Genomic DNA, 16413 nt, shown 5'->3' on the forward strand with positions numbered 1-16413 from the left:
GACAAGCAGTCAGCAAAAGAGATGTATGACAGTTACTAGTAATCCTATGGCATTTTTAATAGCAGTAAGGACAGAGTCCTTAGTACTCAGTGATTTCTTTCTATAAACCCTGTGGTTTACAGAAATCACTGCAAGTGATTTTCTTAACCATTATGCTTATGCACTGTGAGACATCATATAGAAATGATTTTGCTACAAGCACTCCAGAGTGACATCTGCCAGAATAACCACATCTAATCCAGTAGGAACATTTTTGGTTTCTGTAGCTAACTAGGGTGCTCACTATTGTTAGCTTAGAAAATAACACATCTTTTTATAATATTAAGCCAAGTCTTGGTGCACTTTATCTTCCATTCAAACAATGTCTTCTTTTTTTTACACTGCAGATTTGTAACATGATGAATGCCCCAGCAGATGAATATTTTACATTTCAGGTAATTCCAGTAATGTTAATAATTATAGATATTATATAAAAATATGCTAATGCTTTCCACCAATTAATTACACAGTTGATTACATAAATAATTTTTCCTTAGTTTGTGATGTAAGTGTCCTAGTGGTACCTTGAGCATATCAACAATTGTATTACTACTTCCAAAAAAAGACACATTTCCTGTTCTTTGACTTTACCACAGAAAGGACCAGTGGATGAGACTGGATGGGTTATCAAAAATGTCCTGTCATTGCCTATTGTCAACAAAAAAGAAGAAATTGTGGGAGTTGCAACATTTTACAATAGGAAAGATGGAAAACCTTTTGACGAGTATGATGAACAGATCATTGAAGTAAGCTTAATAGGATTAGAGGCTTTAAGGATTCATATGATGTTAATAAAAACATTATTATAAAAAGTAATTTTAAGATATCTAAACATTTTCGAATAGGCTATATTAACATGTAACCAAAGGTCTATCTCCTTCACTATACAGTTTCTCAAGAATGAAAAATCTCATTTCCCCTTTATAAATCTGAGCATTTGTGTGATAATTTACATTCCAATAATGAACAAAAGTCAGATATCATTTTATTTTTAATAATTTGAGGTTTTTGATCGTCAGCATCTCTTAATTAGCAGCTGGTGCTTAGGTACAGCGTGCTGCCTGCCAATAGATATTCTACCTGTGATCATGGGAATGCCCAGAGCGTTCACGATGACATGCACTTGGGTGTGACAAGATACTGCACAGTGTGTCCGAGTCTACTGAGCTAACCTGAGCTTCATAAACCTCAAAGTTCTGTATGCTGAGTGGGGACATGGGCCCTTAATTACTAGGTTGAGACAAGCAACATCATTAAAAGCTGTGAGGTTGATGGAAGGTAACTGCCTCTTATAAGTAGACTTACACATTACTTTTCAAAGGGCATTACCAGAAATCGGAATTTAAGACAAGTTTAAGTTCAAGCTGTCAGTCCAGTTTTGCTGTCATGGGGTCATGTTTGATTTGCTTGGCTTTCTTCCAGACTCTCACACAGTTCCTGGGGTGGTCGGTTTTAAATACTGACACTTATGACAAAATGAACAAGCTTGAAAACAGGAAAGACATTGCTCAGGAAATGCTTATGTACCAAACTAAGGCCACTCCTTCTGAAGTTGAATCTATACTGGTAAGTTTCTGCCTACAGTCACGAAATTGAAGTAGGAAATTTGCAACACAAAATCTGAATTTCTTATTTGTTTTCATTTTTAGAAATACAAGGAGAAATTAAATGTAAATAGTATAGAAGAATGTGATCCAAAGGATCTTATCAGGATTTTGGTAAGTCATTAAACTAAAAATTCTGGTGGCCTGTTTAGATCTGATGATAGAAGAAGTTGTGTATAGACAAATCCTGATTTATACAACTGATTTTAGCTATCAGTCCCACAGACTAGCTGGATTTGATTTAATAATGTATCTTCAATCTCTTTGTTTCTTCTATGTGCAGACACCACTGTTACCTATAGGGAAACATTCTATCCCAAATATATGTCAACAGACTTGGATAGTCAGTTATATAGAAACATTTGTATGAATTAACAATTAAAGTGTTTAACTTCTTTAAATATCCATGTGGATTGTGCTATACTTATAACTGAATTTATTTGATTTTGAAAATAAAAGAAGGAACATTGATGTAAGGTCACTTTCATTCAAGAGAACACATAGGAGTGTCCAGTGTAACTGATCTACTTTCAGATTAATTTTCCTGCATTTCCTTAGGCAGAGAAGACCAAAGACTGTGATCAGTGACTTAACAGGGATGAAACATATTTGAACTCTTCAGTTAGAACTCTGCTACTACTAAAGCAATAGAGTCACTTTCTTTTCCAGACTGTGCAGTCCTCTGGCTGCTGTAGTTTTTCAATCCAGAAAGGGAGCACCTTTTTGGAGGAAAAGTGCTGTTTGTGCCCACTGAGTGCACTTTGTTTTTATCTGGTGGAGCAGTCCTGGAGCATACGTATTGGCTTACTTTGTCTGAAACAAAACTTGAACATGTGCTCCAGGAAACAATGAATGAGCTCCCACTGTTAACACATCAAAAGCGAGATAGTCTGGAGAAAAAAGGTTAAATACACACAAATCTGTTGACCAATCACTCCACATATTTCCTCCTATTACACCACATTTGCTAATGTAGACATAGCCATAGGGAAAAGATCTCATTAAACGACTTTTACTTATGTACATGTGTGTGATGGAATGCAATGGTGTTAAGGTTTTACTGAGTCTCACAAAACAGATGCTCACAGAACTTAGAAGTGATGAAACCAAAAAAACATCAACAGACCATGTGTAGCTTCACATACCTTTTAAAGTAAATTTAATCTAGCTGCATGAAGCACTGCAAAAATTAATAGATAAACATTATAAAATGTCTCTACTGGTAGAGCAACAAGTGATTATTATGGTACAGGCTCCAAATGTAAAAACATAATACTGATTTGAATTTTTAAATCTAAAAAAACACAATTAAAATTAGTTTTGTCAACATTGTGGAGTCACAAAACCTAAGGTCTAATATCTCCTGCACTGCCAAGGCTACACGCAAATGCTTTATCCTGTTATAAGACGTGGAATCCCAGATAGCTAATGGGATAAAGCAGGTGTTGCTGTGTCTGATGATTCACAAAGTAATGGGTCTTAAAACACCGCTGCTCCACGCTTCCTTGTCCTTGACCTCAGAGCAGAGCAGATAGGAAGGAAAATCCCAGGGAGAAGGAAATACCTTTGCATGGATGTTTAGCCTTATTTGTTGAAATATATGTATACATTCAGTAATATTTTATCTGTAAAATGGAGATAATTTATAGACTACTATGGAGGAAGGGATTCATTGTGATCATATAATCTATTTTTTGTGTTGCATCAGACTTCCCTGAATTAATTCTTGCTTGGATTGGGGTACATTCTTTAAAAACTAATCTCCCTAGGCTTTGGGATATACAGATAAAATATGTTACAGAAAGTTCACTAATACAGCTATTACCAGTTAGGTTATTCAGTGTAAACCTGTATAATATATACAAAATAGGCACATTGAATTTAATACAAGCTTCTTAACTTCCCTATCCTTTGCATTTTAGAATTTAGTGTATGTTTCATGGAGGTTTTTCAGTACAGGGAAGAGCTGGCCCAAGCTCTGCAACTGCCCTTCAGAGACAGAAAAACCCCTGACTGGTACCCAGACAGCTTCTAATGAACTTCAGTACACGGAGAAAAGTTTATGCACTTACACAGCCCACTACTTCTGGAATGATCCCTCATTTTCATCAGTGGTCAGGATTGTTCAGAATAGACTTGTAAATTACAGAAAGGCAATTACTAACACAGGATCACCACCAATGACAGTAAAAGAAAATAAATGACTCTAAGGGATTTAAAGTAAGCCATAATAACTATGAATATTATATGCTTTGTACATTTAAGCATTGTAACAAGTCTTACTTTATGCATATACTGAGACCATTCAAGAGCAAAGCAGTCAAGAATCTACTGCAAGCAGACAAACAGGAACACAAAATTTGTGAGTTTTTACATCTGATCTTGTAGGGTTCTCCAGTTCACTTTCCATGTGCCAAATCAATCTTACAGGTTTGTCTGCTAAGTATATATAGGCTATCACAGACAAAGAGAGACTGTCACAAAAAACAAGGTGAGGCAGACTAATTTTGAGAGTTGGCTGTGGAACAAAACCAAACCACCAGCACTCCAGAGGATAAAAAATGTACATGACTCTTTGCTAGCCTACAGTCACATCAAGACAAGACAAGGCTATATGGGTAGGTAGGCATGCAAGCAATCCTTCTGTTACTAAAAATAAAAAAAAAAAATCAACACGTTGTCATCATACTTCAATTCACTGTAAAAGCAAAACATGTTTTGTTCTAGACAGATTGGTTTTGGTCACTATATTCATCACTATCCATAAGATCCAAAAGGGAAGAGCAACGCTTAACAAGAATAATTTTGGTTTCAAAGAAGACAAACTGTGCAGCCTTGAGACCAGGCTAGAAGTGGGAGTATCATAGGATTTTATACCAAGAAGGAGAAATTCCAAGGCCTGAGATTCCTGAACTAAGGCAATATTGACATGGTCACAACAAATTGTGCTGGAATTCTGAGTAGGAAGAAACACCACCTAGTCAAGATTTTGACCTACCCTCTTTGAGAAGCAAGCTAGTGGTGGCACAATTGTGTTTAAAAACACACATTAGTTTGTACTGAAACCTGAGGGCTTTGAAGATATAGTAAGCATATTGTCCTTAGGCAATATTTCTAATGAAGTCAGAAAATAAAGTTTTTCAGTTTTGCTGTTTCCAGAAAAACCCTTTTGTTTTTGACTCTTTCTAACAGAAAGAAGAATTACCTGATCCAAAAGACTTAGAACTGTATGAATTCCGCTTCAGCGACTTTCCTGTTACAGAGCATGGCCTGATAACTTGTGGAATACGACTGTTCTTTGAGATCAATGTTGTTGAAAAGTTCAAAGTCCCAGCTGAGGTCTGATTTATTTTGTCTTGTTTGTATTTATTTTAAGGTAGAAGAAAAACAGCTGCCTGTAGGTACTTAAATGTAGCAGCAGGCCACATTAAAATACTAGTGGTATGGATAACAATTTTCCATTCTCAGTTAAACATTGGTACATTTGTCACAACAACTTTAATCCTGAAATTAGGGAACTAAATCAACATGCATTTACATAAGAACAATTTGGTGTTTCCATGTTTAATTCAATGAATGGCAATTATTTTCATAGCCCTTGCACACTGTTACAGCAATTTCATAGTATATTCCAGTAATTTTATAGGAATTTAATAATTTTGTTTAAATTAACAGCACAGTCTTAATCTCTTTTGTTCATAATAGGTCCTCACAAGATGGATGTACACAGTCAGAAAGGGATATCGAGATATCACTTACCATAACTGGCGACATGGATTCAATGTGGGACAAACTATGTTTACTCTGCTGATGGTAATGGTGCTAATATTAACCTTACATTTAATATTTAGTTTTATTTTCAATTCCAGCTGGTAAATTCAGGAAGGTACACACTAAGAATTGTATGTTTTCTTTCACAGACAGGCAAAATAAAGAAATACTATACTGATCTAGAAGCTTTTGCCATGGTTGCTGCTGCTTTCTGCCATGACATTGATCACAGAGGGACCAATAACTTGTATCAAATGAAGTAAGTACAAGTGCTTACAGAAATTAAGTATTTTTAGTGGCAAATGAAAAAAGTGTCAAAACTTGCAAAAATATAAGGTATATATGGCATGTTCATCTGTCATGAGTAAACATTTATCCTACAGAAGATTTCTGCCTCAGAGCATTTGTCATTATGGCTGAAAGAGACAAAATGCAAAAGCAGACTCTTTAGAAGGATCTCCTGGAGCCACAATTCGTTTTTAAAAGAGAGACTAAGCTCTAGCAGTGCTTGGGTTGTAGCAGAGCCTCATGCACATGAGGCCACAAAGAAACAAGAAAAGTAATTTAAAATCCCGAACAGGATTGCTTTTTTCCCAAGATGGGGCTTAAACACTTTTCTGGAGAGGGATTCAGGGGTCCTGTAACGGGTCAGTTTAGAAGAAGAGAGGATTTAGGATGCATTCTTTTTCAGTTTTCTACTGTCTAATTTGACTAGCTCAGTTGTCCCACCACCCAACCCCCCCTCAGTTTCCTGAATGATGTAGGTCCTTTCCTGAGGTGTAATCTCGTATTATAGAGGATTCTGAGCTAAAGAGCTTGTGTTCTGCCACGGGGTTCACATGGCAGTAAGTTACACATCATTAAGTCTAGCTTTGCAATTCATGCTCCTTTTTGTTCTGAGAAAATATTCTAAAGGATTTGAGATTTCCCCCTTTTTTGTTATAAAACAATATTAATTCATTTTATTTTAAACTTAGCTCTTTATTGCAATGTTACATACCATGGTGAGATCCACTCTTCTCCTCAAGAGTGAACAATCAACCATTTAGTCTTCCATGTGATCTGTTAGGGCTTGTTCCTGTGCGTTAGCCGGTGTCTCACAATGTCACGTGTACCAGAAGACACTAACAATTTTTTGTGCACATTTTCCACCCAACTGTATCTGCAGAATGATTCATCCTTCTTCTCTGACCCTGGATATACTCCTCCCAGGCATTTCAGCCTGCATGCTAGAGCAGTGACACAAGGGGATTTTCTGATTATTCTCAGGGATTCTCCAGGTGACGTAGGAGAGAGAATGACAGATGCTGATTCTTATTCAGTAGACTGCCTCTCATCCAAACAAGTTTAAGGGGGGTTTTAAATCTTCCTACTGTGGTCTTCCCTAGCTGAAAGCCCTCTTCATGAGGTCATACGCAGTAAAGCTATTTATAAAAGTTATCAGGCTTTACTATGACAGTCCTAATCACAAGTCAGAAAATACAGGTAGCATGTAGCTACCAAAATCCGCCTAGGGTTATCTGAGGAACAGAGTTATTAGCTGAGGGAAGAAAGAAGGAAAATACACTTCCAAACATGCAGAACCACCTGGAGCCTATGTAGATAGGCCACTTCTCCCTTCCTCCCCCCACCATAGTCTGACACAGAATTTCCTCTGCTTGAAGCTTAGCCAAATATCAGAGGAATGCTTTGAGCTCTGTGATAAGACAGAACACACTTGAGCTGTCGGGACTTGTGCAGTCCATAAAACAGTGGTTTTGGGGAAGGAACAGGCCCAAGGCCATTACAGGAATTACACTCCCTTATACAGCTACTTTAGACAGTATGGTTACAGTACGTTAGAATCATAGAGGACGTGGCCCACAATCATTACAGATAGACAAGCTTTCAGAAGCTGTGCCACAGAATAAATACTAAAAGATGGATATGGGCTACTTCTAAGGTATACAGAAAGTGCATAGATTAAAGTAACAGCAACATTGAATGTGCAAGACAAAACAGACGTTTTAAAATCATAGTTTTTGTGTTTTAAGGCATCTAACCATGCCTTTACTTCACTGAGCCCTGAACATCCAGGCTCTCCAATTTCCATCAGTACTCAGTCACAAGAGTAAAAGCAAGCAAGTTTGGTTTGTTTTCTTTTTTTATCTCTGCATCATACCAATGGTTAAGATATACAGATTAAACTACTGGACATGCAAATCAGAAGCATTTTAATCCTAAAAATTTGAGTCCTGAATCAAAAATATTGTCTTCAAAATACTATAAAGAATTGCTTCTTTTTCAACAGGTCAGCTGCTCCACTGGCAAAACTTCATGGCTCTTCCATTCTAGAAAGACATCACCTAGAGTACAGTAAAACCCTACTGCAAGATGAGGTATGTCTGCATAAACCTGCTACTCACAGTGATCGACACAAAACATCCAACTAAGTTATGATGTTCCACATCTCACCATGTCTCATTCATTCCTCTAGGTCCAGATTAAGAAATTACGCTAAAATTTGGAAGTTTAAGCCAAATTCTTATGTGTTTTCCACTTTTAGAGAAACATGAGCCATTCTGCCAGAAATACTTAAAATAGAAAAACTTTCCCTCTGGGCCTCACTCAGACTACTCGGGTTTTTTCCACTTTCACAAAACAGCTGACGTTGCGGCCAAAGCAGGAAATAAAATACACACATACAGAATGTAATTAAACTGCTGCCACTGGTTTGTGAGGCCTGAGTCCAGCAGCTGTCTCTGGCAGCTGAGGAACAAAGGGATGGAGCTGCTTATGGATGGCCCTCGACCCCAGGCCAGAACCCCCCCACCTTACCATGCTAAAACAGAGAAGGTGGGATTTTGAGGCTCTGCCATTCCCCGAATTAGGGAATCTAATGCCCTCAGCTGCCCTTCCCCAGCAGCCATGGAAGCGAGGTTCCCCAGTGCAGCCTCAGGCTTAACAAAATGGTGGCAGCGCAGCCCACCCAGGCAGAGCCCTGCTCCTCCCGTGGGGTCAGCCATCCTTCCCTCAGTGCTGCTTGCCTCTGTCCTGGCTATGAGGGAAGAGACTATTTACAACTTTTACTATGTACTTTGCATGGAAATAAAGAGATTTAATGGGCAAGGCTTGAACACACCCCTTTGATCACACTTGTTTGCAGCAGCATGGCAGGCACCTACCCTCGTTTTTCAGTTTCTAATCCCTGTGGTGGTGCTATTTCCTGACCTCACAAGCCCACAGAATAAATCCTTACACTAACCAGTAGCACCATCATCATAAAAACTCCAGAAGATTTATGATTTAAAAAAAAGAATACCTTTACCTTTGTTGATGATGATGTACTTTTCCATATAAGAGATACTGAGGGCTCTTTGCTGGAGCAGTTGTCAGGACCTCTGGAGTCTGTCAACAGCAGCACCACTGTGCCTCATGCTCTTGCCAGTATTGTCTCCTTAGTTAAAGAAGGAAAGCAGAACAGGACACTTAGAAAAATGCTGAGTGTGATGCTCTTATTCCCTTTGCCTGATGAAAAGGACATTGCACTAAGGCAGGTCCCCAATAGTACTGCAGACAATTGTCTTGACCCAGGTTAACAGGAGGAAAAGATCTCTACTGTGAAGCTTTAAAAAGCCTAGGAAAATGAGGTTTATGAAATGTGGACTATAAAGAAATTAACTACTGCCATGTTATTACTAATTAAGTGGACTACAGGTGGTTTTCTTTGGTTTTAATCTATATATGGCAACAGCAGGACTCGCAACTGTTTGAGTCACTGAGGATTTAGTTATTTGTGCAGCCTCTGGGATCAGCATCTTAGATCCACCTGCTGTTCACAGACTTATTTATCAATAAGAGATATCTTTACCAATCCAATGATTTTTCATTTGTAGCATTATTTTAATTTAGAGACTGTAGTTGCCAAATTTTATTATACAATTCTGTAAGACACCCTGTAGAGTACAAAGCAAAGACAGTGTTATAAAAGGAATTGAATTAGTAAACTTTCTATCTTGCAGAGTTTAAACATCTTCCAAAACCTAAATAAGCGCCAGTTTGAAACCGTTCTACACTTATTTGAAGTTGCAATAATAGCAACTGATTTGGCTTTGTATTTCAAGTAAGTACTAAATTCTGTACAACTTCCTACTGAAAAAAATGTCAATTCCATTTCACTTATAATTGTAGGTTTTACTTGTTTATATGCAGAGTACAGAGTTATATTTAAAATTGTTACTAAGTCTAATTATTGTAAAAATCCACATAAATATATAGAAACTTTTAGTAGTTCATTCAGATATGCTTTTAGTTACAGCAAACACTGTATTTAAGAAGTACAGCTTCTGTAGCCTAATCATGTTTGTGTGCATGTCTGATATCTAGCATACCATACTACAGTTACTCATGCTAAACAGGAGTATGATTATGATATGGAAATTAAGACGCTGGTTTAAGAATAAAACTGCAGACATCAACTGATCCTAGAGCTAAATATGCCAAAGATTCCAAATATCAAACCCATCCCATTCCTACATTACTGACTTCTTGTGCTTTTATAATGGGTATTTTCCTTAAAGATATATGGAGCCTTTTGTTTTGGTCCAGATATCTTAAGACTGGGACAATTTAAAGTCAGGAAACAATTCAGAAAGTTGTCCAATGTCAGTTACTAAATTTTAGTGAACAGTAATTCCATTATTTCATTCATTCTAAATGCTAATCAGAAGACTTAATAAGCAATAGCAAGACACACTTATGTTATTGAAAGTTCTTCTCAGTGATGTCTTAGTGCTTCTTTGGATTTTTGAGGTGAGTGGAAGAGCTTTATTAGTATTTGCTTCACTTTTCCCAATTCATTATGTTACAAGGGGTTAAAAAAAAAAACAACAAAAAAACCAAACAAAAACAGGAAAAAAAAACCCAAAACAACAAACTTAAAGAAATAAGAATGTCACACCAAATAGCCAAATAGTTTAATACGAAAAGATAGGATATAGGTTATTTGCTTCTTTGCCAAGAAATCTGACATAATACTTTACATGTCAGTGGTATATAGCAAAATCTATATGAGATAAGTTACCCAAAAAAGTTTGCGTTCAACGGGAAGGAGGTGTCACTTTGATACTATTATGCTGTGGATGCTTCTTTGGAAAAGCATAAGTATTAGAAATATGGTTTTCTCTTTAAATTTTAATGCAGGAACTTTGGTTCACTAACATATGGTTTATTGGTATGTTTTAACAGGAAAAGAACAATGTTTCAAAAGATTGTGGATGCAATTGAAAAAATGGAAACAGAAGAGGAGGCAATTAAATATATATCTATTGACCCAACCAAAAAAGAAGTCATCATGTAGGTGGTTAATACATTATTCTTTATTTAATTACTTATCTGAGATCAGATTTTAAAATAATTTGAGCACGTAAATGTATGAATTAAAAGTCTTATTGTCAGATGAGCACAATCAGGATTTTAAATTGGGAATAGATGTCTGCAATCTTCTCAAAATGTGCATCCACCTCCATGTTAGGTATCTAAATTCCTTAGAAAATTTAGACCTTTTTTATTTTCTCTATCATCATCCTAACTACTCTCCTGTTTTGTATTTTCAAAGGGCTATGATGATGACTGGATGTGATCTGTCTGCCATAACCAAGCCTTGGGAAGTGCAAAGTAAGGTAGGTACTTTTCAAATAGACAATGCTGCATTTGCTATCACTTTTACTGCCTATTTGGTGCATCATCATTTTAAAAAAAAATTACTTATTATCATTTGATAGATAAGTACCTTCATCCAGCTGTGTTTCCAGAAAACAGCCTCTGTCACTATGAGCATAAGGGTTCCATGATGCCTCTCTCGAACCACTGTACAGTTGTTCCAACCTACTCTACTTGTCCTTCAGCTGAAACTGGCATCCTTGATTCTGTAGGCTGTTTTAGCTACCCCTAAATATCATGCAGTTATTGTTTTGCTATCCAAATGCTGCTCTTTTTCAGCTATTTTTAAGTTATGGATTTAACAACAGTATATTGAACTGGGTGATCCTTGTGGTCCCTTCCAACCCTGACAGATTCTGATCTGTTTTAGCAGAGGACTTTAGAGCCCTGATGGCTCAATGGTTGGACTTGATGATCTTGAAGGTCCTTTCCAACCTATGATTCTATGATTAATTTCAGTTGTGTCTGTTCTGTAGATCTTTGTGCCATTGCAAAGTAGCTTAAACACACTAAAAATAAATTCTGTAATACCTTGTGACACTGTTTTGTACATAAGTATTTCAAGTACTCCAGTACTTATTGACCATCATGCTGAAGCTTATCACTTAGCCTTACAGCAACAGGTTTTAACAATGCATAAACAAAATAACAGCTGCAAGATGTTTGGGGAGCCTTCTAAGTAACAATACACATTACAGTTACTAGAGGATGCTAAACCGTCTTGTTCCTGGGGACAATAATCTGTCATTTACTCAGCATGCACCAGAATACTGGTAGAGAAAATTTCCTAGAAAAAGCCCCAGGTACACCGGAAAGTGTCTGTAATTTTTAAAAGAAGCACTTGACTATTTCTACAAGGATTCAAGAATGGAATTCTATTGTGTTTGACCAAAAAAACCCTTGCCTATTTCTGGAGAAGTTTTTAAACTACTCAGACATAATGCAGCTAGCAAGACTAAGTCCTCTCTTTGTGGAAGGGAAGTTAGTAATAACAGTCAAATAGTAAACAATAATATGCCAGTTCTTGGTTAGTCAAAATGTTAATATTTTCTGGAAAGCTTTGTTCTCTTATTTATTTATTTAAATTTACTACTCTCTGATGACACTTCCACTAAACTGTGGTCATTCAGGTTGCCCTTATGGTTGCAAATGAATTCTGGGAGCAAGGTGACCTGGAACGAACTGTGCTACAGCAACAACCAATTGTAAGTATTAAATAATTTAACTGCATTAAGCAATATTATCTATTCAGTGTTTTAACAGCAGTTAAAAGATCCATGATGTTTCTTAGATCATTATACCCAAAAGCATAATATCGACATAATCTAAATTTTTGCTATTCTGTTCTAGCCTATGATGGACAGAAACAAAGGAGATGAACTACCAAAGCTCCAAGTTGGTTTCATAGATTTTGTGTGTACATTTGTGTACAAGGTAAAAATTATTCTTTTGTTTCTCAGTTGCAGAAGTTTTGATGGCACAATTAGTGACAAACTTGTTGCAGTTAAAAAGTTCTAGACAGCAGCAGGACTCTTGGTAATTTTTAAATCTTTCAAGCAAATTCAAGAGCTGTGAAGCGAATTAATAAAAAGTGAAATCCCAGTGAACTTGAGCACACCGAGGGTTTATTGCTACCTTGAAAGACAGAATTAGAAAGCCCACTCTGAATCTTCACAGTTCCACTTCATATAAGTATGCAACATGTGGATGGTTACAGAAAGCAATTAAAGGTACGGCAAAACGTGGTTCTGTAACAGGAGACTTGCATTACTCTGGAAATACAGGTATTATATACCTTCTGTAAGGCACTGAAATGCCAACATTATTAATCCCTGTCTAGCTTTTAATATTATCCCAAACTGTCATGCAGAAAAATGATGCGTAGTATTTTAATGTCTTCAGATATATCCTCATCTGCTTAGAACATACTACAGGATATTAGACTTTTTAATTATATCCTAATACTGATAAACATGTGAAAAAATATCATGTATAAGAGTTACAATTGTATTACATGAGTGATTAGGGAAGATACTAAAATGTGAAGTATATAATTCGGACTGCATGCATGACAGTGTGTTGGGATAATAATGCCCTATTTTCAACAATATGCCACCAATGCATGGCCAAGAACGTGCTTTCAAATGTGTACCAGCAGCTACCCACAATGTTTCTTTTAATTTTTTTTCTTTTCTACGGAAAGCCCTCTACCAAAGATGGACAAGTGCTTGAAAAAAAAGTCAAATCAAACACATTTAATTAATCTAGCATCCATACTGAATTACATTTAACAGAAAAACAAAAGCTCATGTTTTCTCTGCAAAGAATCAGTATTTTCACAAATTCATACTTTACAAATCATCAGTGTTTACAAATTTCTAATTTACTGCTTTAAATTATTTGTATAGGAATTCTCAAGGTTTCACAAGGAAATTACACCTATGTTTGATGGTCTTCAAAACAACAGGGTTGAATGGAAAACACGAGCTGATGAATACGATGAGAAGATGAAAGCTATTGAGGAACAAAAGAAAAAGGAGGAAGAGGAAGCTGCCAAAAAAGGTTAGTTAACTTCTAAGATTTTCGTTTGTAAATATTTGTAAGGCAGTCAACATATTCTCTCTCAAATTCACACATGCAGTGCACTTGTGCAATATTCTATTAAACTTTATACTAATGGTACATGAGCTATTAATTAGGCAAATTAGCTTTATCTTTACTTGGAAGAGGAGTAGCCTTTAAAGATTACACAAATCCAGTACAATGACCTCATTTTCTAAACTGCAGAGTTATAGAAAATATGATAATCACTAAAGTGAAGGGAATATAAAATTCCTTTTGTCTTAAGATTTAGAATGGAATATAATTAAACACTTATTTATCTGCGAATGCTGCAATCACTTGAAATACTAGAGATGTATCAAAATTCTGTGTGGTATCAGCCCCAAATGTATTCAGGTGCTTTGTTTAAGTTGCAAATGAAAAGCACAAGGAAGAGAGAAGGGAATGGATAGTGTGCATCTGGAACATAAAATAGTAGCACAAATCCTCACTTCTCTTCCAAGTTTAACACACAGCTTTTGTCTCTACTTCCCTACCATCAGTTTCTTGACTGAAATATACTCTGTCATACGACAAATTTAACATTACTTCCTAAGACAGCTCAAGTCCTCAAATTGAAAGTATGGTTCTGTGTATGAAAAGCTAGAAGAAAACATGATTTTATAGAAACAGAACCTGTCACTCAAGTGTAAGAGTGATACGAGTCAGTTATTTTTATTCTGTATTGCATGTTGAACAGCAGGTCAACAGCTCTGCCAGTTGGCTTAGATGACTGAAAAGGCTCAGAAATTAAACAAAAATGTGTGTGATTACTACAGAATAATTTATTGTCAGCTAGTTTGAAGAAGAAAAGTTACTCTAAATGTGTATTTCACAACTTTAAAACATAAAACAGTGCTGAATAATTTATTTGTTCATCAGTATCTGTTGGAAATAGGTGAGTACTCTTCACATTTCACACAAAGGAGAGGCTACTCAAGGCCCCCCATCACGTAACTGTCAAGAGTGTGAAGTGGAACTAGTCAGTTATCAACTCCTAAAATAAATTATACTAAGCTAAAATTAGAATAAAATATGTTGTTGCAAAAATATGTTGGCTTAAAGAGTACAGTAAGTTACATGACTTAATCAAACAGATTTTTTAAAAGAGAGGTTTCATAAAACGACTCATAAAATGAGATAAATTTTATTACTGTAATAAAATTACAACAGTATTTTGTCCTGCTCACATTGTGATACCACTTACACTTTCACAGAAATTATGCCCACCCCATTGTCTCAAAAATTTATTTTTAAAGACACTTTTTTTTCAATCATATAATCTTATTTAAGATTAATTTATTGCTGAGAACTAGCTGGTTGTGAGTACAAACAAAGTGCTCTCTCCTGACACGGGAATGTGAGCATCTGAACTTCACAGTAATGCCAGCAAAACAAAACTAAACCACCCAGGACCTACACACAAACCTCCTTATACATTTGCTTTCTTGGTAAAGTGTATAGTTACTGAAGTCTGATCCTATGCTCTTAAGCATACAGTTCTTAAATAAAAATTAAATCATACATTTAGGAAGGCTCAGGTATTTCTACTCACACTTCAAGTTAGGACCATCTTACATCACTAGTATTTTGGAATCACTTAGTCACTGACTTAAGGAAAGAAGTTTTTTCCCACATGGAACCTTACACAGGCAAGCATGGACTGAATGATTTGCAGGAGCTAAGGATGTGACCTTTGCGTATCATAACTGGTATCACAAAATGTAAGTGAATTATTTTGCATCTTTTAACATTTGCAATGGAATGTGGCCATGCACATTTGTGAAGAACAGACCTGACACTGTCAAAACAAGGCCATGTGTATATATGTGTATATATACATATATATATATATATGGGTTTGTTAAGTCAGTTCTTACAAACAGTAATTTGATACACGCTGAACTGTGGTCATTTCTCTAGATCACCCTGACCTGGCTCTTCTTAGATGGAAAACAAAATAAACATATTTGCTGAACCACTACAGTGGAAAGTTCAGAACAGAAACTAAACCAGAATACATACTATTAAACTAATAGAATAAAATACATAGTTAGTAACATAGTGTTGATTATATCCACAAATTACAGAGGGTAGGACACTGATTATGTGACATGTTTCAATGCAGGTGGAAAGGGTGGAAAGGGTCGAAAATGACCTAGTAACATGGTGATCCACAGCTTTCAAATGTAAGTTTTAATTCTAATATTGGTATCTTACCTTAAATGAACCTGGAAACGCTATTTATTTAAGAAAGAATCTTAACTATGGCAAATTAACATCTGTGGAATCATTTGAGAGAGACAGTAACAGAATCAGTAGCTATAGACAACAAACATTAGAAGTGTCTCTCTTGATTGGTAATTACAAAGGGATTCATGCAGGGTTGGATAAGGGCTTATACAATTAGGTCAAATTAAAGTTTTTGTATCATCTGCTTCAAAAATAGATTAGCGGCTTATATTGATCGAAGAGTTTATTTATTTTGCATGGCTTGCATACCTCAGTTTTGTATGTGTGGGACAGAGCTATATATATATTTAGTTACTGAAACTTTCCAGCAAGAGTGGTTCAGTGTGTGTTTGGTCCTTTGAGAAAAGTCGGTACCAACTGTTACGCTATATACACGTGTATATATAGCACAGGTTATTGTTTCTTATTCCATTTTCCCAGACACGTAGTGAAAGCATGTTCAATT

At 36.1% G+C, this 16413-nt stretch overlaps 1 protein-coding gene across 2 annotated transcripts in view; it reads left to right on the forward strand.

Annotated features, from left to right (window-relative positions):
- PDE6C (phosphodiesterase 6C, cGMP-specific, cone, alpha prime) overlaps window positions 1-16413 on the forward strand; it is a 30725-nt gene that overhangs the window by 14098 nt on the left and 214 nt on the right. The window contains exons 8-21 of one of the 2 annotated variants that reach the window (XM_008937353.1): window positions 387-434; window positions 636-785; window positions 1462-1605; window positions 1689-1757; window positions 4836-4982; window positions 5349-5456; window positions 5564-5673; window positions 7705-7792; window positions 9416-9516; window positions 10641-10748; window positions 11011-11074; window positions 12245-12319; window positions 12465-12548; window positions 13523-13676. In XM_008937353.1, coding sequence (XP_008935601.1) covers window positions 387-434; window positions 636-785; window positions 1462-1605; window positions 1689-1757; window positions 4836-4982; window positions 5349-5456; window positions 5564-5673; window positions 7705-7792; window positions 9416-9516; window positions 10641-10748; window positions 11011-11074; window positions 12245-12319; window positions 12465-12548; window positions 13523-13676 — 1450 coding nt within the window. The remainder of the gene's footprint in view (window positions 1-386; window positions 435-635; window positions 786-1461; window positions 1606-1688; window positions 1758-4835; window positions 4983-5348; window positions 5457-5563; window positions 5674-7704; window positions 7793-9415; window positions 9517-10640; window positions 10749-11010; window positions 11075-12244; window positions 12320-12464; window positions 12549-13522; window positions 13677-16413) is intronic. The other variant, XM_008937355.1, reaches the window with a different exon arrangement.

The sequence above is a fragment of the Merops nubicus genome, unplaced genomic scaffold, assembly GCF_000691845.1.
Source record: "Merops nubicus isolate BGI_N331 unplaced genomic scaffold, ASM69184v1 scaffold4093, whole genome shotgun sequence".
Classification (NCBI taxonomy): Eukaryota; Metazoa; Chordata; class Aves; order Coraciiformes; family Meropidae; genus Merops; species Merops nubicus.